Genomic DNA, 25,724 nt, shown 5'->3' with positions numbered 1-25,724 from the left:
GAATACATATTGCTTGGAAAGTACCTTTTATTAAGGGAGAAGTTATTGGAGGTTTCTGCAGTTTTAAGAATTATTCAAAATTATGTTCTCAATCCAAGAAATATAGTTAACAACATTGGTATAAACTCCGTACTGATTCGCCTCACCGCATCCTAAGCCCCAAGACACAATCCCTCCTACAAACCATTTTTTGGTCTCATGGTCTAGAAACACTAAGGGCCCTCCACTGTCCCCGGAACAAGAATCCTTTCCACCGCTTTGAAAACCAGCACATAGCATGTTGTCAGTTAGGACAAGAGGTTTCCCTCCCGGGGACTTCTTGTTTTCGAATGCTGCCAGACACGTTTGCTGGTCAACAACTGGTAACTCGGCATACATTAGGCTCTGGGCTCTGAAAGCCTTTGCAGTCCTTCCCCAGCCAGACACCATTCCCAAATCATTTGCTTTCACACGGGTTCCGTTTTTTCTTGGCAAGCAAATTGGTGTGACATTCCTGTTGATGTCAACATGATGCTTTAGCTTAATCAGTGCAATGTCATTGTTAAAGTTGGCCTCATCGTATGTGTAACCCTCATGTATAAAGACTGCGTCTGCCCAGGCTTCCGTATAATGAGGTGATAATCTCTTCAGAACGCCCATCCTGATTTCCAGAGACGATAGGTCTCTCTGCTCATGTATCGCATGAGCAGCCGTCAGAACCCAGTTGTCATATAATAGTGCACCTCCAGCCAGAGCTTCCCCGAGCAGCATGACTTGCCAGGGAAATTCACCAAGCCTGGCCTTGCTCCCTCCAAGCACTCGTTCCATCCTCTGAGATGCCACACCACAGACTGTTGGAAGGAGAAACAGTTGTGTTATGCATGTGAGATTACTGCAAAGTCAAGAAAAACACGGAGCTTAAACAAGTAGTAGCAAAAAAGTCATCTTCAGGTTGTGTGTCCATGTAAGATGATGTGTACCCCAGCAGTCCTTTGTGGAGCGAAGACAGATCACAGGGGCACAGCACTACTCCCCAAAGCACTAAGAATTCAGTCGAGCATTAAGAATATCCTGCTAATTGTCACGGAAGGGACAGGATAGCCTTGATACTTCCATGGGCTGTCAAAGACTTTTCACCCTGTAATAATATGTAGCACTTTTAAGGTTTGCAGAATGCTTTACAAACACCTTGTCTTCATAACAACCCTGGGAGGTAGGTGCTATTATCCCTGTTTCATAGATGAGTTAACTGAGACAGAGATTAAGTGACTTGTCCAGAGTGACACAGGGTGGTGGGTATATTGGTAAAACGTTTTAACAACCAGCTCTCCCTCAGAGTGTCCATGACACAGGTTTAATCTGCATTAACATTGTGTCCCATCGCTCAGATCTACACAATCAACAAAAAAGTCAAGTCCTAATTTGTAGCTTTTCATTTCGGAGGTATAAGTGCTAACTGAAAATGCAACAGCTGGCTCCAGCACACCACTGGTCACACAGCTAGTAAATGTCCAAGGCCAGACTTGAGCTCGGGTCCTTCTGACTCCACACCTAACTGCTCTATCCACCGTACCACCCGGCTGCCAGATAGCTTCTCATTTGGAGGATTCTGAAAATCATTTTTGTGACAATATAAACATGGTATAACCAAACTAGCTTACAGGGTGATGACCATAAGGGATGCGATTTCTAGACTGTCTCTCACAACAATCATGCCGTAGTATTTAAAAGTACAACCCTGCAGTGCCTCAGTTTTTCCATCTTTAAAAATGGGACAATTGACGATCCTGTAATCCCAGTACAACAGGTGCTGACATGATTAAGGTGTCAAGATTTGGAGAGTGCTTTCAGCTCGGAGCATTTAGTTTGCTGTGTTTTAATGTATAAAAATAGGACACCCACGCTGGCACTGTTGTTGCTGGGGCAGTTACAGTCCAGAAATTATTATTCCCTGGCTGGCTTTTATGAGTACTACATTTTACTTGAGGTCTTTATTGCTAACTAAACTCCGATTATTACAACATCTCTCAGCTTCCCCTTGTGGCAGGATACTTACAAAAACAACAATTTATAAGTGTTATGTGATAGAATCTAAGTAAAAGAAAAAACTCAGGAAGGTAATAACGCACTTATTACCCTCACGTTCGTCGGCTTCGGTATCTCTCTTTTAATCACTTTGCTCGAATATTTCTTGAGAGCCAATTCTGGTAAAAATTTTAAATTAAAGTACTATTAAAGGCAAATTGCATTAATGTTTAAAAATGAGATGCCCTCGAAAGCTGCAGCTTAGGGAAATAATCAACAAGTTATTAGCTCTGGGTTTTAATAGCATTTTTACATGGAAAGTAACTCAGTGGAAGAACATATTTACAAATGGGTAAAGAGAGTAGTTTAAAAAATCATTTAACTTTTTATGCCTGCCTAGTTAAAAAGGTCAGCCACAATCAAACGGCTAATGTAGCTGCCACCTAACAACCCCTCCGTATGGAAAGGCAGTAATGAGAATATGTTAGTTGGCGCTAGTAACTCGGTTTAAGGGCCAGTTGCTGGAGTCAGGTTTTGCCTACTACAGCGAAAAGCCCTAGTTACGTTCTAATACCAAATTCTTCTGCCCTCCATCAATTATAAATTTCTTATATGAGTGTATCCATTACCGGGCTCACAGACTGGGAGTGAATTGTCTCCCTTGGAGCTCTTCCAGAAGCCATCAGCCCCACACCGATATTTACCTGCAAATCATTGAAAAGGAAAAAAAAAAGCTTAAATTAACTGCATATATAAGATGGTTGTCATTTGTCTGAATACCACCTTGAAGGATGTTGACTCTTGAGCATCAGTGGGAAATAGAGGTGTCTGAATAACCATTTTACATGATTTCATAAACAGGAGGTCTCTGCATTACCATGTTTGCTTGCAAAGTGGAAACCTTTTAGATGCGTCACTTGAATATGTATCAAGATCTCAAGTGCTTAATGATACGGTTTTTGGCTTGTTAAATTAAACCATTTGGAATATATTGTGTGTTTGGAGTAGTCATTTACTGGATAAGATCTGTTTTCGAATTCTAGCAAATTGACATTAAATGTCACTTGAGCAATAATATTTCACTTAGCAATGGGAAAAGTGCCTTTTAATCTTTCTTCTAGCCTTGGCCAAAAATGTTGGTTAAAGTTTATTTTCAGGCCTTCAGTGTACATGTTCTCAATATCGTCCATCCCCAGCGCCGGAGAAGAATCATCTTACCGTCATTCTTCATTTTCATAGTGTAGAAGGGGCCCTTGCAGCTATATTGAATCACAGCTTCATAGGTGGTCAGCTCACCGTCTGTGATGTATGTCACTTGGCCATTGAGTAGATCGTTGGGTGGGCCGCAGTCAACAACTAATAAACATGGGGGACGAGGAAGAAGCAAATGAAGCAGAATACTTTGTATACCCGTGTGAAGATGGTTTAGACACCTATGAGCAACTCATGTGGACATGTAGCAGCATAGGGCCATCCGTCCCCACACAATGTCATTTCCCTGCATGCAGTGGGCATTTCTAATTTCATCTGTGAGGAAAGGAAGGGACTGCTGTAGAGTAACTTCAAAACATCACTTCCATCTTTAAGATGTAATTTGTTTAGTGATTTTTCAGTCATGTCCAGCTCTCCGTGACTCCATCTGGTGTTTTCTTGGCAGAGATACTGGAGTGTTTGCCACTTACCTTCTCCAGGTCATTTTACAGATGAGGAAACTGAGGCAAACAAGGTGAAATGACTTGCCCAGGGTCACACAGCTAGTAAGTGTTTGAAGCCATATTTGAATTCCTGAAAAGTCTTCCTGACTCCAGACCTGGAGTCCACTGCAGCGCCACCTAGCTGTCCTAAGATGTAATAGTGTTGTGGAAAAAAGAACTTAAGAGTCAGAAGATCTGGGTTCAAATTCCAGGTCCAATGCTTAGCTGTGTGATCATGGAAAATTCACCTAACCTCTTTGAGCTTCTGCTGTTGTAAATTAAGAAGGACTTAAAAAAAAGAGCACTTTAAAAAATAAACATAAAAAGCCACAGAAATGTGAGCTGCCATTTCTACACTGAGCAATTGGGCTTTGATGGTGTCTCCTAAAGAAAAGGATGGGTTGCCTTTCACAGAATTTCAGAGTTGGACAGAACCTTGGAGGCCCCATGGCCCTGCCCATTCCTGGAGGGATCCCTGCAACATTCTTTTTTTTTTCTTTTGTAGGCAATGGGGGTTAAGTGACTTGCCCAGGGTCATACAGCTAGCTAATAAGTGAGGGCAGATTTGAACTCAGGTCCTCCTGACTCTCTCCATGGCGCCACCTAACTACCCTCCCTGCAACATTTTTGACCAGTGGAGACCCAGTCCTCACTCAAGGCCTCTGCTGAGAAGGATCCCACTACCTTCCGGGGCAGTCACCTCCACTTTTGGACAGTTCCAATTTCTGGAGCCTTATCTTTTTGCGATTTCTGCCTGTTGATCCTAATTCTGGCGCCTGGGGCGAAGCACAGCCAATCTATTCCTTCTACATGAATGAATGAATAAATAAAAAGTGTTCCTGGAGGGGTTATTATGTATCAAGGGCTGTGCTAAGCACTGGGGACACAGATACAAAATAAAGAGTGAATGGGACCATACAAAAGTAGATTGAGGCACCCATTCCAGGAACAACGGCAGAGTTTAACCATGGGCTCAGTTCAGCCGTTTTTCAGTCGTGTTCCGCTGTCTGTGACCCCATTTGGGGTTTTCTAGGCAAAGATACAGGAGTGGTTTGCCTTTTTTTTCCAGCTCATTTTACAGATGAGTTAACTGAGGCAAACAGGGTTAAGGGACTTGCCCAGATGGTATCTTGAGGCCAGATTTGAACTCAGGTCTTCTCGATTCCAGACCCAGCATTCTATCCACAGAACCTCCACCTGACATGCAGTAGGTGCTCAATAAATGGTTGCTGACCTAATCACACGTGCCTTAACAAAGTCCCTCTCAAAATATGGGCCCCGAAACTGAACACAGTACCCTAGATGTGCTCTGATAGGATAGAACACAGCCGAACAGTCATGTGCCTGGTCCTAACCTTAATCTAACCTAAGAGGATGTCTCACACTGACAATGCACGTTGAGGTTAGCGTGAACTAAAACCTCCCTACCTTTCTCAGATGAACTGTCGGCTAGCTGTGCCTCCCCTGTCTTGTACTTGTGAGGTTGGTGATTTTTGATCCCATGTTGAAGACTTCCTCAATTCCCTTCCTTCCTTTAAAAATCCACAAATCTGTCCTTCTGCAGTTTCCCAGCACATCACCTGCTCTCCACCGTCTCCCAGCGATTGCTGACCATAGCCTGGCAGTCTCATCTACCAATAACCCTCAGTACAGTTCATCAGGGGCAGCTAGGTGGCGCCATAGTGCATGGAGCGCCGGGCTTGTCGTCAGGAAGACTCCTCTTCCTGAGTTCAAATCTGGCCTCAGACACTTCCTAGCTGTGTGACCCTGGGCAAGTCACTTGTTTGCCTCAGTTTTCTCATCTGCAAAATGAGCTGGAGAAGGAAATGACAAACCACTCCTATGCCTTTGCCAAGAAAACCCAAAATGGGTCACAAAGAATCAGACACGGGAAAAATGAGTGAATAGCAACAAACTGGTGATTTGAACCTATGAAATACAGCTAATATTCTCTTACTATCACTTTAAGGATTGTTAGGTAACAACGACGCCCTATTAGGCATTTTTGTCCTGTCCTTTCCATTCTAAAGATAATTCTCCTTAGCAGGTACAAACCAAACCAACCCAGAAACACAATTAGAGTTGGGCATCTCTACTTCATGTCCTTTACTGTCCTCTCATCCATCTCTAACAATAATTCTGTCCCTTCTGACAACCTTCTTTTCCCCAAGATAGCTTTTTTAAAATTTTTGGCTAGGCAATGGGGTTAAGTGACTTGCAATCTGTCAGAAAGGTGGAACCTGGGACAGCTAGTAAATGTTATGTGTCTGCGGCTGGACTTGAACTCAGGGCCTCCTGAACTCTAGGGCCGGTGCTCTATCCACTGCACCACCTAGCTATCCCTTCCTGAGATAGCTTTTTAAAAAATCCTTCTTGTTCTTAGCTTTCCTTACCAGCCTCAGCTCCTTCTGAGTTCAAGTGCTCCCAACATGATTCTCAGAGCTATGCCCTCCTTACCTGCCCTTGCTTCACCATCTACAAATGCCTTTTAAAAGTCCAGCTTCTCCAATGAGCTCCCCGTGCATGCACATCCATCCCTTTAGACAAGTCCCTTTCATTTCCTCACTGAAATGTAACTCCCCATCTCTCCTGGACTGACATTTCCCATACAATTTTTAATCTATGAGGTTCTCTCTATCCTTTCTCTGAATCAACTTCCTCTATGAACTTTCATCCATAAAATCCTCCTTTTCCTTTTCCTTCCTAAGGAGAGGGAATTTCAAAGGACTTCTAGAGTCCCCCAGCTATCTTATTCCAGCGCTGGGAGGGGATAGGAGAAGCCATAGAGATATAAGGTGGAGAAAATTGGATACGGTCTACCTGGCTCCAAGGATAATGTTCAATTTATAACTTGGCGAAACATTAGAACAGAAAGGACCTTGAAAAAACTACATAGGAAAAGGGCTAGATGACCTCCAAGTTCTTTCCCATCATTAGGGTTTTTTTTTTTTGATGAAGAGAATATAAAAACTTCCACCTGGACAACAGGATGGCTCTGTGCCCAGAGGTATCACTTTGAGATCTGGGAATGGTCAGACAAGGAAACACTTCAGGGGCTGGGCTGCACCATAAAACATGGAGATTTTTGATTTTACAGCTCCAAGTATTAAGATATGTTAGTGGTTCTCTGTTCTGCCCCTCTCTAACGCACATATCATTGTGTGCTGGATTTATCTGTGTTTCCATTTTATCCTAACCTTGTTGGACTGATGCTCCATGAGAACAGGGACCATGTTGTAGCTAAACTTTGTTTCTCCTTCAGCATCGTACTCTGCACAATGGATGCTTAATACATATTTGCTGAATAAATGAATGAATGGTATGGAATGACAGCTGCAGCTACACATGACTAATTCAATTCAACTCAAGAAGTGTTTTCTTAAAGCACCTACTAGGTGCCAGGCACTATACTAGGTAGCAGGCATGCAAAGACAACCAAAAAAAGGTTATAATCCCTGCCTCAAGACAAATATTTGGCAAGAGATGGGGTGGGAAAGGGGGAAGGGGAGACAGAGAGACAGGGAAAAGGAAGCAGAGATAGAGGGACAAATGGGAGGGAGAGGAAGGAGACACAGAGAGAGAGAGAGAAAGATGGAGATGGAGAGAGAAACAGAGAGAGGAGAAAGGGAGAGGAAGAAAGAGAAACAAAGAGAAAGACAGAAAAACAGAGACAGGGGCAGGTAGGTGGTGTAATAGATAGAGCACCGGTTCTGGAGTCATAAGTACCTGAGTTCAAATTTGGCCTCAGACACTTGACACTAGCTATATGACTGTGGGCAAGTCACTTAACCCTGATTGTCTCACAAAAAAAAAAAGAAAGAAAGACAGAGACAGACAGAGGGAGGGGAGAGAGAGAGAGAGAGAGAGAGAGAAAGAGAGAGAGAGAGAGAGAGAGAGAGAGAGAGAGAGAGGAGAGAGAGAGAGAGAGAAACAGAGAAATAGAACAACAGAAACAGAGAAGAAGGAAGGGAGGGAGGAGAGTAAAAGAAAGCAGGTGGCGGAGGGAGAGAATGAGAGCCTTGAGAAACACAGAGACAGAAATATAAAATTAGTGCAAAATAATACAGGGTTCTGAGGGGCACTAACTATTAGGGAAAGCCTCTTAAAGGAAGTTAATCAGATCCAGAAGGCAAGCCATGCTTAAGGCAGATGCTAAATAACTATTTAGTGTATCTGAAATATGGTCATTTAAACATTGTATTTCAGTTGTTTCCAATGAACTTACTAATGGGAACTTATATACATACATACATATATATGTGTGTATATGTGTGTATATGTGTGTGTATACATATACATATACATACATATATATATATATATATATATATATATATATATATATATATATAGAGAGAGAGAGAGAGAGAGAGAGAGAGAGAGAGAGTTTTGCATTAAATAAAAGCATAAATAAGGATATGGTCAGGGGCTTCTTTGTAATCCAGGATTCTGGAGCATTCAGATTTTTGGTCAATATTGCTATTTTCTGGTATCAAAATAAGTGAAGAAAGAGTGATTTACAAGTAGGTGACTTCGTGGAACTCAAATGTCCCTTCTGTAGGGTAGGGGCTTGTTTTTATACTCTGTTTTCTAGTTTGCTTTATCAGGGGTAAAAGAATCACTGTCGACCCCACTGTCAGCATCGGCCTCTTACTGCTGCATTCTGGCATTGCTTGGTCCCAGGTTCCACCTTTCTGACAGACTGCAGTAAAAGACTCCAAAATCCTTTCATCCTGATGAGGAATAGAGAAAATAAAACCATTTATGCATTGGTGCCCTAAAAGTTTTCCAATGTAGTGACATCACAAAGATGGCAATGTGACACTGTGACTTTCATTACTGTTGTTTCCCATTCTGCTCCCAACACTCCTCCCTGTCAGCCTCCTCAGTCTGGAGATACTTCCACTCCTGGGACTCCCCTCCTACTGGGGAGTCCCTGCCTGGAACCTTCTTTTGAGGAATTACTCAGGCTTGTTTCTCTCCCAGCTCCACTCCTAATTCTGTACTTTTATATTGTTCCTTCTCGTAGGTAGCATCCTCCTTCTGTTCTTCAGCTCTCTTATATACTGTCTCCCCCATTAGAGTGTAAGTTCCTTGAGGTCAGGCGCTCTCTCTTTGGTTATATTTGTATTCCCAGCACTTAGCACAGTGCCTGCCACATAGTAAGTGTTTAATAAATGCTTTCTATCTACCTCTCTGTTTGTCTGTCTGTCTTTGTCTATCCATCCATTTATTTGTTGGTCCATCTGTCTGTCCATCTATCATCTATCTATCTATCTATCTATCTATCTATCTATCTATCTATCTATCTATCTATCTATCTACCTGTCTGTCTGTCTGTCTGTCCGTCTGTCTGTCTGTCTATTCATCCATCTATTTGTTGGTCCATCTGTTTTTCTGTCTGTCTATCTATCTATCTATCTATCCACCTATCTATCTATCCTATCTACTCTGCATATCTATCCATCTATCTATTTATCTGTCTGTCCATCACTTCCTGCATCTATCTATCTAATCTGTTTTTCCATCTATTTGTTAGTCCATTTGTCTGTCTATCTACCAGTCTATTGGTGTGTGTATCTATCTATCTATCCATCTATCTGTCTGTCTGTCTGTATGTATGTCTGTCTATTCATCCATCTATTTGTTGGTCCATCTGTTTTTCTGTCTATCTATATATCTATCTACCTACCCATCTATCCTATCTACTCTATGTATCTACCTATCTATCCTATCTGTTCTGTGTATCTATATCTATCATCTATCTATCCACCTGTCTGTCTATCTATCTATCCTATCTACTCTACATATCTATCCATCTATCTATTTATCTGTCTGTCCATCACTTCCTGCATCTATCTATCTAATCTGTTTTTCCATCTATTTGTTAGTCCATTTGTCTGTCTATCTACCAATCTATTGGTGTGTGTATCTATTATCTATCTATCTATCTATCTATCTATCTATCTATCTATCTATCTATCTATCATCTTTCTGTGTTCTAAGCTGTGTCTGGGTATTTGTATGCCAGGGTGGGGGGAGTTATTTATTGCTTGGGAGAAGGAGGATCTGTGACTTTATCAGTATATGGAATTGCCTGAGATTCTCAGAGGGGAGTCACATAGTCAGTTAATGTCAGAGAAAGGACTAGAACCCAGGACTTCCTGACTCTAAGCCCAGCACTGGATTCACTGTGTAATGCAGCTTCAGTAGCTATGCTATTATTAAGACACTATATACTTATATATGATGTAGAGATCATATGGCAGAGCAGACAGAGGGTCCACCTTGAACTCAGGAAGAGCCAGCTCCAAGTTCCACCTCTGAGAAGTATTAATTGCATGATGATTGTTGTTGTTCAATCATTTTCAGTCATGTTGGACTCTCCAAGACCCCATTTGGGCTTTTCTTGGCAAAAATACTAGAGGGGTTTGCTGTTTCCTTCTCCAGCTCATTTGACAGATGAAGAACTGAGGCATACAGGGTGAAGTGACTTGCCCAGGGTCACACAGCTAGTAAGTGTCTGAGGCCAGATAGCTGTTCATTTAACCTTTCAGTTCAGGAAGAGAAGGATGAGAAAGGGGGAAGAGGAGGAAGAGGGAGAGGAAAAGTAGGAGGAGAAGGAAAAGAGGGAGGGAGTGGAGGGACTGGAAAAGTTATATCTTCCTTGGAAGAGAAGTGATGTCGCAGTGGGTAGAGCTCTGGGATTGGATACTAGAAGATCTCAGCTCAAACCTGCCTCAGATATTTATTAGCTGTGCAACTCTAGGAAAATCACTCAACTTCTCTGGACTCACAGGCCTCTAAGGTTTTTTTCTGGCCCTGAATCTACGTATGATTCAGTGTCTATGGGTTCAGAGCAAGGCGTAAGTTGTCAGATGTGTTCAACATGTTGGCCTGCTTTGCTTCCCTGGCGTTCCCTGGGTTCCATGGCATGTATGTGTGTGTGTGTGTGTGTGTGTGTGTGTGTGTGTGTGTGTGTGTGTGTGATATAACAAAAGAAGTTACCAATAAAATATTTATTAAAATAACAAAGAGCCCTAGCTTGGGCATCCAAGAATCTTGGTGTCTCTGCTATTCAGTAACTCTAGGAATGGGCAAGTCACCCAACCCATCTGGGCCTCAGCTTTGGTAAAATGAGGAGGGCATGAGAGAGAGTCTTTAAAATTCTTTCCTGTTCTGTCATTCTAAGTGATCCTGAAGTTTCCCCCCACTGGAGGGGGGAGGAAAAAAAGCAAAAACCAAAATCTTGCAACAGTCAAGGAGACATGTTGGACAGAGAGGCCTCCTTGTGACTCAGAGGATCATGGGATGGGCTTCCTGGAAATGCAGGTGTTTAAGCATCAGTGTGGTCCAAGGCATTGTGGGAAAGGGGAACTCGAAGTTTTGCTAAGGTGAGAAAAGTGTCTCACCTCTCTTGTCCCTCTGCAGGACTATGGATTGCCTCGCTGTCGTTTTAGGGTTATTACTTTTTACTACAGGGACTTAGTGACAATTTTGAAGAACATAAAGAGGACATGTTAATCTCCTACCTGGGCCACTCAAGCAACTTGCTAAGCATTTTTTAAAATTATACTACCTCTCCCTGACCAGTGATCACTATTTATAACTTTGCAGAATATACGAATTCCTGTTGGCATCTCATTTTTTGTGCGTGGGGGCCCAGGAGCTGTTGCAGAGAAAGGTCATCTTTGGGCCAGGGGGACTGCCTGCCTCCGTTTTAATACAGAGGCGTTTCACTGATGAGAGTGAACCTGGACAGGTAACTCATCTGCCTGTCTTCCCTTTGATCTCAGCCTTTATGCACACATTGGGTCCTAAAGATGGGGGCCAACAAAGAGAGAAACGATATCTTTTTATCCCAAACGTTCTATCCTCCCCTCAAAAAAGGGGAGCAGAAATATCAGGAGTCAGGACTTCACTTGGTCTCCCAGAACTTACTTTGGAAAGGACGTATCCCGTCTCACAAAAGAGAGAGAAGCGTTCCGTCATGATGTATTTCGGTTGCACTGGCGCAATGAGGCCATGAGGTGGCGATATTGGATTAGGGCATGGCTGGGCTAAGCAGGGATGGAGAAGAAATGTTACACGAATAAATTCTTGGTCTTAGAAGAAATGATGTCTCAATATAGACCCCATTTTTTTCCTCCCCCAAATCTGGTGAAAGTGAATGGCTAAATGGATGAAAAAGCATTTATTAAGCACATACCACATGCCAAGCACTGTGCTGAACGCTGGGGATACAAATAGAAAAGACAGGCCCTGTCCTCAGGGAGTTTACATTCTATACATTAAATAATGTATAGATGTAGGGCAAATCGAAAGGCCCCAAAGTCCTAAGGGTGCAGTACAGGGACCGATGGCAAAGTCTAGGGGTTCTCAGGTTACATCAGTAAGTCAAATATGTAAGACATGGAGGCAGGGTAGGGGGAAGGCATGGTGAGCCATCCGTCTCACAGGAAGAAATGTGGGTGTTGAGTCTGGACTTATCCCCCCCCCATGTGAGAGTCAAGCAGCCTGGATAAGTCTTGGGTAGATGGGACCAGTAGAGTGAGTGAAGGAGGAAAGGACGGTGGTGAATCAAAGACTGGATTGTCTTAGAATCAGAGAATCTCAGATTTGGGAGAGACCTCAGAAATTTATTAGCCTTGTCTCTGTCTTGGTGGTCATCTAGCTTCTGTTCCTCCACCTGATTCTCACACGGCACGAGCCCAAAGTCCCCTCAGCATCCTGGCTGCCTTCCTCTGGCTGTTCTCTACCTTGTCATCTCCCTTCCTAAACTGGGGCACCCAAAAATGAAGACATTATTCCAGGGCAGGTTGAAACAGGATGGTCAGCTCCTTAGTCCTGGACTAAGGCTGCCTAAGCTTTCTTAGAAGCCTAATATCACGCTATTGCATCATACTGAGCTTGCTGTCCGCTAAAAACCCCAGACCGTTTTCAGATGAAGTGCCTCCCTCATCTTGACCTTTATACTCAACTCCTTACTCTATGTACCAACCAGTCACTAAATCTTGCCGTTTCTATGACTTCACAATATGGCTCCCATCTGACTCCTTCCTTCTACTCACACAGCTGCCATCTTGCATCTGTCCTCGGTCTCTCCTCTCATCTACTTTACTGCAGCAGCCTCCTAAATGCTCTCCCTGCTTCCTGCCTCTCTCCACTCCTCCTCCACATCCTCCATACAGCTGCCAAAGCACAGATCTGTCCATATCACTCCCTCTCTCAACTCCAATGTCTGCTCCAATGGCCTCTATGATAAAATATAAATTTCTCTGTTTAGTTCTAAAGTCTTAAGCAACTTGGCCCCTCTCTTTCCAGCTTCACTGGATACTATTCCCCCCTTACACTCTGCAATACAGCCATACTGGTCTTATTTCTCTTCCTCACCACACGCCATCTACCACCTCCAAGCCTTTGCCTTGGCTGCCCCCCATGCCTGGAATGCCCTTCTTCCTCACCTGCACCTTGCAGAATCCTTTACTTCATGCAAGTTCCAGTCCAAGCACCATCTTCTGCACAAAGCTCTTCCTGATTCCACCAGCTGCTAATGCCCTCCCTCCTTTTCAAACCACGTTGTATTGAACTAATTTGGAGATATTAGTGATTTCTCACTTTACATTTTCTATGTAATTGTTATCTCTTCCATTAGGAGGTAAACTCTTCGAAAGAATTGTTTCATTCTATGTATTTGTATCCCTAGAGCCTAATAACAGTTGGTTATCTCTCTTTCTCAAAGAGGACCAAAATGACCACCATGTTGGAATCAAGGTAATGTGTGTCCAGCTATGGCTGCCCAGACCAATACAAGCTTGGAAGGCTCTGCCACAAACAGTCTGCATGGGCATTTGGAGTGGAGATGTTTCTAATAATACACACTTAACTACTTGTTCATTGATGGATGATTTGAAAGGCAGATTTCAGCTTAACATAAAGAAAAGATGTCCAAAAGTAGAATACACCGCCTTGGGAGATGGCAAGTTCCCATCTTTGCATCTCTTCAAATAGAGGCTGGGTGACCATTTATAGGGTACATGGTACAGTGGATTCTTACTAATAAATACCTGAAGGTTTAGGTTGGGCTAGTCAGCCTCGGAGGTCCTTCCAACTCTGACATTTTGTAATTCAGAAATTTCCCTTGTAGGGGCAGCTAGGTGGTGCAGTAGATAGAGCTCCGGCCTTGGAGTCAGGAGGACCTGGGTTCAAATCCAGCCTCAGACACTTGACACTTACTAGCTGGTGACCCTGGGCAAGTCACTTAACCTCAATTGCCTCACCAAAAAAAAAAAATTCCTTGTAGGGGAATATTCAAGGTGACTCATATTAACATAAACACATTTCATAGAATCATAACTACAGTACTGAAAGGGATTTCAGAAGCCATCTAGCCCACACACCCCCCATTTTACAGATGAGAAAACTGAGGCTAATGGAGGTTAAAGGTCTTCTCCAAGATCCAAGTCAGAATTTGAACCCAGATCCAGTACCTTTCCCACTCTACCATACTACTGCATGCTTGCTTATCAACTGAATCCTACTCAGAAGTTGTAGTGGGGAATCTTGGCCAGCTTTGCATCTAATAAGTTCTTAATGAATGCTTTTTCATTCATTCGAACGTTTGTTTGTTCCTTTGTTTACTCAGGTAGCTGCCCTTTGAGGATCTTTCCAACACTAAGATATTGAGATTCTGTAACTCAGGAGTTAGAAGGAATTTGAGAGATTATCTCATCTCATCCAAAGTCTCAGTCATTAAATCCATATATCTTATTTTACAGAAGGTGAAAAGTAGGGATGACTAAATAAGAATTAAGCATCTTTTGCTGACTAGGAATTAAAAAATCTCCAAGCCTGTGCTTGGTGTGCAAGGTAGGTTTTGTCATGGCTTTTGGAGTACTGGCCACATGATCCAAGAACGGCTAAGTCTGTACTGACAGAAGGTGAATTTGAGAGGCCTGGACCATTCCTAACAAAATCACCAAAGCAATTTTCCTTAAACCCAGATCTGACTGCATCACTCCCTGCTTAATCAGCTCCCCACATGAGACCCAGTAAGGTTTTACAGGGGTTTTTTTGCTCATTTGTTTTTTTGTTTTTACAGAATCCTTCTCCAGGGCCTAACCTAGGGAATTACCAGGCCAGCCAGGAAAGAGGCGTTGCCTAAAACTTAGAAACCTAGACTCTCAGAGCTGGACGGGACCTCAGAAGTCATCTGAGAAGCAGATTGGTGTGATGATTAGAGCCTAGGACTAAGGCAAATCTGCACGTGGGTTTGGATTTCTCCCTGGATTAGCCTTCATGAACTTTCTGCTTGGTAATTACCTGGATAAATTTACTCCAGAGAAGAAGCATTGCCTTGGAGTCAGGAAGACCTGGCTGTGTGACACTGGGCATAACCCTTCACCTTCTCAGTGTTCCCAGGGAACCCTGTAAATGACCAGAAGGGTGCTGACTTCCATTAGCAAAGGGCATATCCTCACTGAGAGTTCCCTATATGGAGGAAATCCCCATCCCCATACCTCTCCATTCCAGTCAAATTGGCCCACTGACTCTTCCCCAAATAAGACACCTGACTGTCTCCCACTCCTAGAAAGCTCTCTCTGCTCACCTCCATCTCTTAAAATCAATGCCCAGCAGCTAGGTGGCACAGTGAATAGAGCTCTGGCCTTGGAGTCAGGAGGACCTGAGTTCAAATCCAGCCTCAGACACTTAACATTTACTAGCTGTGTGTGATCCTGGGCAAGTCACTTAACCCCGATTGCCTAAGCAAAAAAAAAAAAAAATCAATGCCCGGCTTCCTTCAAAGCACATCTCGGGGGCGGCCAGAGGCCTTTCCCTGGTTTTCCACTCATTAGAGCTCCCTTCCTCCATCTTGAAATCACTTTATTTTTACTTATCTGTGTACCTGCTATCTCCCCCCTCACCCAGTAGAATGTAAGCTACTTGAAAGCAGGGATTGTTCCTTTTTGTCTCTGGACCTGAAGTCAGGAAGACCTTAATTCAAATCCTACCTTTCATACTTACTAGCTGTGTGGCCCTGGACAAGTCACTTAACCTCTGTCTACCTCCGTTTCTTAAACTATAAAATGAGGATAGTAATAACACTTAGCTCCCAGGATTGTTATGAGGCCCAAATGAGGTAAGATTGGTTCAGGATGCCTGGCACATGGTAGATGCTATATAAATGCTTATTCCTTCCCCTTCCTTCTTTGCATTCTTGGCACCTCCCAATGTTTGTTGAACTGAAATGAAAACTGGCATTAGATTAACGTGTCTTTCATCCAGGACTATTTTCAGGAATTTCCCGTTCAAGGGGTCTTTTTTTTTAATTTGTAAAGGAATTTTCCATTAAAGTATAAATCTCCAAGCCAGAGATTCTTAACCCCTGGAGTCCACAGACCTTCAAGGGATCATCCATTGACAGGTTTCAGTGTGATCACTGGACTTGGATGGGGGAAAAATTATATCTTTATTTTTACTGACCTCTAACTGAAAAATGGGGCAGCTAGGTGGTAAAGTGGAAAGAGCACTATGCCTAGAATCAGGAAGACCTGCCTCAGATACGTAATAGCTGTGTGACCCTGGGCAAGTCACTTCACCCTATTTGCCTCAGTTTTCTCATCTGTAAAATGAGCTGGAGAAAGAAATGGCAAATCACTCTGGTATCTTCACCAAGAAAACCCCACATGGGGTCACAGAGAGTCTGGAATAATTGAACAACAACAAAAAACCCACAAAACTTTAGTATTCCCTTCAATAATGAATATTGGCAGCAAACTGTTTTCTGAAAAAGGGTCCATATGCTTTACCCAAAGTGCCAGAGGGGTCTACAACACACAAAAAAGTAAGAGCCCCTGCCTTAAACCTTAGCCCAAAGAAATTAATTTCTCTTAATGACATTTCAAGTACTGGAGGATGTGTTTGGAGTGAAAGAGGGGAGAGCCTGGTCCTCCACACTGGATATGAGACCACTTACATCATTACCCAGGTCAGAGGAAGCAGCCTTGGCCTTGACTCCAGTGATCTTTACTGTGATTGGCCAAATTTGTCCATTGATCTGGAGGGGATTTCAAAAATCATCTCCAACCTCCTCATTTTACAGATGAGGAAACTGAGGCTCAGGGCTTGTCTTGTCACACAGGCAGTAAGTGTCAGAGGCAGGATTTGAATCCAGATCCTCTGGTTTCAGAGTCAGTAACCTTGCCACTCTGCTAAAGGAAGCACTGTCTCCGCTCCAATAACACGACCTCCCCCCCCTCTCCCAACAAACTCCCCAACCCCGCTGAAGGCTGGAGTGCCAGAGACTTTTAATGAGGTCCAGAGACTCCTACCTGTGCCCCCGGTATCGGATCTTCCAGCCAGTGTGGTCTCCCGAGGCATCCGTGATGAAGATGATAGTTACAGTGTGGCTTCTGGTGTTAATCTGGGGGGGCGAGGTCTGTCCGCAGAATGGCCCGTATTCCTCCTTGTCTGTTTTAATCTGAAAGAGCAAAGTCACACAAAGTTGTAGGCACATCTCTATGGACAAAATAGAAGTGTGGGGCGGGGGTGGGGGTGGGGGAATCCCAAGGAAGTGATGAGGAGGACTGTACTGAAAGCAAAAGAGAAAAATAGAAGTGAAGATTCAGAGGCAGCAGTGACCATGGGGATAGTGATGACAGCACGGGAAGAAACTGACGTGAGCAGAGTGTATTCTGGACAGCCCAACCATCACAGCTACAGTTGTCTCAGATGGTCTGTGCCCCGATGGAGAACGACCAACCCAGGAACCGTTGAAGGGAAATGTTATCAGGATGGATCGGGGCCACTGCTTCAGGCTGGGCGCCCAGGTTCTGGGGAAGCCAGCCAGGGGTAATGGCTATCATCTGGGCCCTGATGATTTCGAAGTCAATTGTCCTGTGCTGTTTTCTAACACAAGCAGAAACTTTAAGCTGGAACAATACCTGTCCAAGTGAACAGCGTCCTATAGTGCGGAGGGCACTGGCCAGAACTCTGAATGGAAAGACCTTAGGACTGGCACTGCCCTTCTCCAAGACTCAGCTTTCTCCTACGTAAAATAAATTGGTCTCTAAAGTGCCCTCTGAGCTCTAACGGACTGTGTTCTAATGTTCCACGTTCTCAACTTCCTCCAGCGCTGACATTCCATGTTCTAAGGCCCCTTCCACCTGTAATATTCCATGTTCTATGTTCTAAGGTCTTTTCCAGCTTTGACATTCAGTGTCCTAATATTTTATGGTCTAATAATATCTCCACTAGCTCCGACATTTTATATTCTAGATCCCTCCTGGCTTTCACATTCTATGTTCTAATATTTCATAACATTCTATATTCTGACATTCCATAGTCTGTATTTCTGATGTTCTATATCTCTATTTCTGACATTCTATTTCTGATTTCTCCACTAACTCTGACATCTATATTCTAAGACCTCTCCCAACTCTGACATTCTGTGTTCTAAGACCCCTCTCAGCTCTGATAGCCTATGTTCTAAGTGCCTTCCCAGCCCTGATATCTTGTGTTCTAAGGCCTCTCCCAGCTCTGACATCCTGTGTTCTAAGTGCCCTCCCAGCTCTGACATTCTATGTTCTAAGGTTCCTTATGCTTCTAAAATTCCGTGGTGAAGGAGCTAACATGTCACCTCCATTATTTATTGGTGCCATCAATGTACATCTGAGAGGTGAAGGCAGTGATACACTGAAGGAAAGACTTCATAATGCCAGAATTCCCAGCCATATGACACCTGGGAAGGGGTAAAGATCTGGGAGCAGAACAGGACCGCCTTAGGGAAACTCGAGTCTTGCAACTAGGTGACTGTCTTACTTAAGGGCAGTTGTTGACAGAGGATGCCCAATCTAGAGAAGGCCAGTCTCAGTTCTGCACAGCCACCTCAAGGAGGCTTGGCAACTTGTCTGAGGCTGAAAAGGCAGGAGAACTTTAGAGATCAATTCTGTGAAAGGAAATGGGTGCTGGGTGTATAGCAGTAACATTGGCCAGAAGCATCAAGCTCCCATCTGGATGTTCATTGGAAGGTAGCTCAGGAAGCTAATCCAGGAGCAGGAAACAAAATGGTGGGATGGAGGGTGGGTGCTGCTGATCTAAACCAATGAGCTAGGTTTTAGGGGAACATCCCAGGCAACCCACCTTCAGGATGTCATAGGGACACAGGGTGTCTGGGTGAGTTTCCACATCAAAGGAACCCTCAAATTCCAGGATGACACTGAATCCGTCTTCCAACTGGATGCTATAGCTGCAGCTGGAGAGTTTGGGGTAGGCCTGGGGGTAGTCGGGGCTCATAATCACTCCAGAACTTTCGGTGAAGACCTGGTCTGAGCACTGGGCTAGCAAGAGAACAGGACAAGAGCTGGAATGATAATTTAACTCCTCCAACCATTCCCTCACTCCTCTCACCATAGAAATCACCTTCAATCCCTTGCATCTGACCACCTTCCCCAGCTCCAAATGCAGAACTGGAACATCCCCTAATTGTTAGTGACTTCGGCTCACAGCTAGCTCCATTCTGACTCCGGAGGGCAAGGCTGGGAAGCTGGGCCCCAGTGACCAAAGGGGTCCCCAAGTCGGGCCCGTGGGTCTTCTTCCATGGGTCTCCAGAGAGCCTAGAACTGACTGAGATGTCTCCCAGGAATGTTGGCGGCTCCCCAGAGTAACTCAGCAGGTTTGTCCAGAGAAGCTGGGGAATCCCCAGTTCAACGTGGTGCTTGTCAGGTGGGCCATAGAGGGGATTCCTCCTAGGTTAGAGTCAGGATTCTGACTCCAAAGTCTTCTCCACTTTGCCCCACCTGCCTCCGTGCTCAGCATAATAGACTGACTTTCTAGAAGGTTCCTTATTTCCTTGGATGATACATTCTGGCTGAAAAAACTAAGCTTTCTTACACAACACCCTGAGCTCCACTGTCTCGAACTTGGTTCCACGTCACCACAATCATCCTGTCTTCTGCTACCTTCTGAGAACCCCAGGACACCTCTCATCGTCCACCTCTGGGGAGACTGTCCCCCTTTCCTGGGCTGCAGAAGGGGGATGTTGGAGCTCATCATGTCATAGATGTCGAGCGAGAAGGGACCTTCGGGATCATCTAATCCAAGCCAGGGAGGAGTGTCTATCAGAGGCAGGATTGGAACCCAGGTCCTCTGATTCTAAATAATGATGAGTTGACATTTCTACAGCACTATCAAGTAATTAATAGCAATGAAAAGTAATTAATATATCTTATCTCATTTGAGCCCTACAATAGCCACGAGTCATATGACTGGCGGTATTATTATCCCCATTTTGAAAATGAGGAAACCAAGACATGTAGCTGAAGTGACTTTCCCATGGTCATGTAACTAGTGTCTGAGGCAGGAATGAACTCTCTGACTCTTGGGACCATAGATTTAGGGCTAGAAGGGACTTTAGAGGCCACAGAGTCCAACTCCTTTATTTTACATTTGAGGAAACTGAGGCATAGAGCCTCAGTTAAGTGACTTTGCCCAGGGTCATACAGCTAGTGTCTGAGGCAGGATTTGAACCCAGAGCCTTCCTATTTGCCTGGCCTCCATACACTGTGCATGTTACACTTTCTGCCAAGTGGGGGAGAGAGAGATGCTTTTAAATCATGGGTTAGAAAGAAAGTCTCTTTGTCTCTCTGTCTCTTTCTCTTTCTATGCCTATGTCGCTCTCACAGAGCATTCAGACTTTCAGTTATTCAATCTAATGATCTCAAGAGACTTGAGTTGGGGCAGGAGGTAGGCCCAGGCCTTTGCAGGGAAAGAAGGGAGCGGAGGCAGGACAGATCTGGAGGCCAGCTCCCTGGGCGCCCACTAGGCTCTGTTGGGTGGGACAGTGATGCTCCTTGGCTCCATCCCCAGAGCAGGATTACTCTGGACACCCTGTAGAGATCACAGGCTCGTGGGTGGAGAGCCAGAAGGGACTTTCCGCAGGCGTCATTGTGTCCAAAGCCCAGACTGGTGCAGGGACGTGCCCAGATGGCTTGCCACAGTCTAGGCGAATCTCTGAGCCAGAATTGGAATCCAGGACCTCTGACTCCAACCTTTCTTTCCACTGGACTGTGTAGACCCCAGCGACCTGAGAGCACACGTCTGGGAAGTGATTCGGGGCCCCCACCCACCCAGCAGTTAGCATTCCTGCAGTAAGTGAGCTGGGGACAAAATCTCATTGAATTCTCCTGCTAACTAACTCGTTGCAGAGACTGAAGGATCTGAGCAGTGGAGGCTGGGAGGGGGGGTCTGCTGAGGCCCAGCCACGGAGGCGGCAGCTGCCGAGCCTTCCCAGGCAGGCCACGGGAGGAGAGAAGCAGCCCTGCTTGGGCCGGGGACCTGAAATCTTGGGGACTAAGAACCAAATGGTGCCTCAGGGAGAGTGGGGGGCCAGGTCACAGAAAGCAAGAGTCGCCTCAATAGCAGATGGCCGTGGGGCAGCTGGCCTGAGATGGTCTTTGCATGACGACCTAGAGTCTTGCAAGAAATTTTTCCCCTGAGCAAGGTTGGGTGAAGTCCTGAAATCCAAGCCCAGCTCTGCTGCTAACTTGCTGTGTGACTTTGGAAAAGTCACTTCTCATCACTTGCCTCAGTTTCCTCATATATGAAATGAGAAGACTCAATACAGCCCCTCCCAATTCTGACCTTCTGTGTTCTAAGGTCCCTCCCAGCTCTGATGTTCCCTGTTTCAAGGTCCCTCCCAACTCTGACATTCCCTGTCCTCAGGGCCCTCCCAACTCTGACAATTCTGTATTTTAAGGTCCCTCCCAGCTCTGACATTCCCAGTCCTAAGGGCCCTCCCAGCTCTGACATTCTGTATTCTAAGGGCCCTCCCAGCCCTGACATTCCCTGTTCTAAGGGCCCTCTCAGCTCTGACGTTCCCTGTTCCAAGGGCCCTCCCAGCCCTGACATTCCCTGTTCTAAGGGCCCTCCCAGCCCTGACATCCCCTGTTCCAAGGTCCCTCCCAGCTCTGACGTTCCCTGTTCCAAGGTCCCTCACAGCCCTGACATTCCCTGATTCTGGGAAAAGGGAGAAAGAAGAGGAGAAAACAGCTGATGCCTCATACCCTTGCTTAGCCTCAGATCAGTAGCCACTAGGCACTTCCCCTGCAGTAAGGGCTGGCCTCCAAGACCATGGCATTGCTTCCCAGCCTGGCCCTCTGGGTCCCTGGCCTGCCCTCCCCCACAAAGACACGCCTGGAGGCAGCCACTGGCCAGCACCGGGAGAAAGCCAGGTTTATTGTCCGTGTGGTGGGCAGCAGAAAGCTGCCTCCAGGCACTGATGTTTCATCCAGCAGGGCCCATGCCCAGCCCTGGCCCCAGGACCCTCGCTGGCTTTCCTGGCTAAGGGGGCGTTAATTATCTTGTGCTGGAAAATAAAGATAGGAGAGAAATGATATCAGAGGCTACCCTAAAGAGCGAGGCTTTCCGCTCTCACCCTGCGACAAGGGTGGGGAGTGGGGGCTGAGGGGGAGGGAAGCCAGGGAGATTGTCCAAGGAGACAGACGCAGGAGAGCAGAAAACGGCCTGGTTTGGTCCAATAATAGTAACAATAATAGGAGTATTTCTTATAAAGGCTGCAGGGATTCCATCAGACCAGGATCAGCCCCACAGAGCCAAGATCTGCACCCCAGGCTTGGCCACCAGCGGGTGCTCACATGTTTGAATTCCCCTGGAAGAGGCTGGGGTCAGGGATCATGAACGAGGAGGGAGCCAGACATCGGAGGGCCACAGGGAATAGAAGTTAGAGCGGGTGGGAGGCAAGGAAAGGTGGAAGAAAAGGGAAGGAGGTAAAAACCCAAGCTGTCCGATTATGAGGTCATGGGCCTAGAGCTGGGAAGGACCTTGGAGGCCTTCTCATTTTACAGAGAAGGAAACTGAGGTTTAGAGAAGTGACGTGATTTGCCTAAGGTCGTATGGGTAGTAAACATCAGGGGTGCTCTTGCCACAGTAGCATCTTTGTGTCAGCCTTTTCCCAACCCTTCCCACACCCCCAGGGTCATGCCCAGCGCTGGGGGAAGCTTCTCGGAGGGATCGGGTCGCCCTTAGCTCGGGGAGGAGGGAATGCGTCCTCATTAACCCAAGAGTCCCGGTCCTGGCTGGCAGCCTGGATGTGGAGAAGGGCGGGCGTTGAGCCTCCCGCAGTGTTCAGGAAAGGCAGGAAGGCGAGGGTGGGGGAGAGCAGGGAAGGTGGGGGGCAGGCAGGATGGAGCAGCCTCTCACCTGAGCAGGTGTGCTTGTCTTTGTGGAGTTTGAAGCCTGCTCGGCAGGAGCAGTAGAAGCCGCCCAGATAATTGTGGCAGTAGTGGTCACAGATGGGGTCTGCTCCAGGTGGCACCTGGCACTCATCAATGTCTGCGGGAGAGAGGGACAGGTGGTGACGCATCACATTTCCAGCCCCCCAGGGCCAGGAAGAGAGTTAGGCCAGGCTTGCTGTAGCAGAGAAGGAAGGAGGGGCCCGCATTCCCAAGCGGGAAAGAATTCTTATTAGTCAAGCTGTCCACTGATTCAACTGATTACCCAGTGTGTTCTTAGATCTTGCTGGGAACTTTAGCTGGTAATTTCCTCTCTTGGCCTCAGTTTCCTCATCTGTAAAATGGGGATGGGTGTTGGAGTAGACATTCTCTAAGGTCCCTTTCAGCTCTAAGGTCCTATGTTTGGCCCTAGCTCTTTGGGAAATAGGCAAAGAGGGGAGCTGGTTGGCATGAACTCAGCTTCTCATTTGGGGAAAGTGAGGCACAGGATGTGTGTGGGCAGGCAGGTTAGATCCTGTGCTGAGGGGAGCTCCCCCCCCCCACTAAAGTTGACAGCCCTGGCCCACAGACCCACTCACCCTCAGCCGCATAGAAAGCCTCAAAGCCTGTGAAATCTTTCTCATTGGAATAGTCAGAGCGGAAGGCGATGTGGAGGCTGCTGCCCACTGAGTGGAAGGTGTGGTTGCCAGGCGCCTGCTCAGTGTCCGTGCTCTCCTGCCCACATAGCGTGGCCAGCAGCTTGCCCCCAGAGTAGAGCTGCCTCCCGGACAGGACAAAGAGAGAGGAGGAATTAATCAGTCCCCACCCTTCCTCCTTGGGTCCCCCCTTGTGACATCTTCCCTCCCTGTCCGGCTCTACCAGCCCTTATGCCCACAGAGCTGTGAGCATCCCCTTGGGTCTTAACAGTTTTCCTGAAGTGGGGTAGTCAGTGTTGGGCAGTGGATAGAGCCCTGGGCCTGGAGTCAGGAAGACCTGGATTCAAATTCTGCCTCAGACACTTACTAGCTGTACGACCCTGGACAAATCCCTTCACCTGTCTGTGCCTCAGTTTCCTCATTTGTATAATGAGGGGACTACAAATAACAATGGGGAGGGTCCGTACAAATCATAGTAGGTAGGCAAGTGTGTCTACTCTGTTTAGAGAGGAGCTGGGTGGTCTGCTGAATGTCACCCATCTTCCAGCTTCCACCTACTTCTAGAACTGAAGGTCTCACCCTTTAACCCTGGGCCCTAACTGGTCAACTAGCATTTCTGAAGTGGTTAAGACTACAGAAGCCGCAGTGGCTGCTGGTGGTACCAGTCTCCCCTCCTCTCCCAAGGCCTCCTGGTCCTAAGGGGCTGCCCTCTCCCCGCACGTCAGAGCTGCAGGGGACCTTAGAGGCCATGGAGCCCAACCTCCCCATTGGACAGATAAGGAAAATGAGGCAGAGAAAGGTAGAATGGTTAAGAGACTTGCCCAGGGTCACTCAGCTAAAGCCTGAGACATTATCCAGCAGCAGCCCAGACAAGACTTGGTTTCTTTCACCCTCCCTACACACCCAAGGCTTCCAGATACCTTCACAAAGTCGTATTCACAGAGATAGGACAGCTCCAGATTGAAGTGGGTGAAGTAGAGGCGGATTTGGTAGCCAGGGGGGACTGTCAGGTTCCAGCTCTGCTCCTCATTGTTGGGGTACACTTCAGGAAAGCCGGGGGATGTGAGGCGTCCAAATACAGCCTTTGGCCACGGGCTGCTGCCCACTTGTTGCATCACCACTGCCAGCAAGAGACTCAGCCTGCTGGGAGATGACAGGTCATGAGGAGGACAGTGGGGACATAGAGACTGAGGGTTTAGGGGACAAGTGGTGAGAGTTTAGGGGACAGGACCCAAGGTCAGGGGGATTCAAATGAAGGACAAGGGGCAGAGGCCAGGGGACCAGGAGGACAGAGGGTGAAGGGGACAGAGCTCAAGGGTCTAGATTCAAATTGTTTGGATTAGAGACCGGGACAGGAGTGGTGGGTCAGGGGGATAGAGGGTAAAGGTTGGGGGCTTGGGAATGAGGGTTAAGGGCATAAGATTGGGATCTAGAGATCGATTAATCAGCCATAGTTCACATCTTAATAAATGTGGGCTACTGATGGAAAGCCTGTTACGGTATCTGAGGTACAGAAACTATGGATCACAGGCACAGGGATGAGGACCGGGACTCAGGAATCAGGGATTAGGGGGCAGAAAGTTCAGGTCTGGAGACAAAGGCTGAAAGGATTTGGGTCAGGGGACCTGGCTTTGATGCTGGGTTCAAAAAGGCAAGGGCTGAGGCCCAGAGCCAAGGCCCCAGCAGAATGATCCCCTCCTCTTCCCCTCTCCAGGAAGGCAGAAATTTCACGGTATTCCTAGATGGGGGATATCAGCCCCTTGCCCCACTCACCTCAGGAAGCCCATGTCCCCTTCTCCTAGCTGGATCTCACTCAGTGGCCTGCAGGCCCCATTCACCTTTGATCTGTTTATCTAGGTCTACCCCCACCCCCTTCACTGATCCAGTATTTCTGGGAATCCAGCCTGAACGGGGAGTGACCAAAACTCTCCGTGTCCGTTTCTGGGTCCCAAGTAGAGCCATTCACCACTCCCTTCCCACCACCTCCTGGGTGTTCAGGCAGGGGAAGGAGCCAGGGAGGAGAGGATACCCTCCCCCCTAGCTTGGGACAAAGCAGTAGAGTGTGTGCGGGGGATGGGAGTCAGGCCTTCCGAGAGGCAGCCAGACTGCCCGAAGGGGCCCCGGAGAGCAGAGGGAGACCA

The 25,724-nt window shown here is 46.4% G+C and overlaps 1 protein-coding gene across 2 annotated transcripts; it reads right to left on the bottom strand.

Annotated features, from left to right (window-relative positions):
* Positions 1–9: 9 nt before the first annotated feature.
* MASP2 (MBL associated serine protease 2) lies at positions 10–25,484 on the bottom strand. Of its 2 annotated transcripts, XM_078145680.1 has the most exons (12): positions 25,357–25,484; positions 24,504–24,723; positions 23,527–23,704; positions 22,917–23,048; positions 18,840–19,036; positions 17,036–17,178; positions 15,137–15,146; positions 11,640–11,753; positions 8,353–8,431; positions 3,223–3,360; positions 2,634–2,708; positions 10–830 (listed from the first exon to the last, which is right to left on the bottom strand). In XM_078145680.1, exons 1-12 carry the CDS (start codon positions 25,368–25,370, stop codon positions 64–66), a joined length of 2,067 nt encoding a protein of 688 aa, XP_078001806.1. In that variant the 5' UTR covers positions 25,371–25,484; the 3' UTR covers positions 10–63. The 2 variants fall into 2 exon arrangements, with proteins under 2 accessions (XP_078001806.1, XP_020829701.2); XM_020974042.2 differs by lacking the exons at positions 10–830; positions 2,634–2,708; positions 3,223–3,360; ... (1 more) ...; positions 11,640–11,753; positions 15,137–15,146 and having other exon boundaries at positions 17,011–17,178; positions 24,504–24,726; positions 25,357–25,477.
* Between the last annotated feature and the right edge of the window lie 240 nt (positions 25,485–25,724).

The sequence above is a fragment of the Phascolarctos cinereus genome, unplaced genomic scaffold, assembly GCF_003287225.1.
Source record: "Phascolarctos cinereus isolate Bilbo 61053 unplaced genomic scaffold, phaCin_HiC Scaffold_726;HRSCAF=1367, whole genome shotgun sequence".
In the NCBI taxonomy this organism is placed as follows: domain Eukaryota; kingdom Metazoa; phylum Chordata; class Mammalia; order Diprotodontia; family Phascolarctidae; genus Phascolarctos; species Phascolarctos cinereus.
The sequence above is the reverse complement of the archived record's forward strand: the minus strand, read 5'-3'. Positions and strand labels throughout refer to the sequence as shown.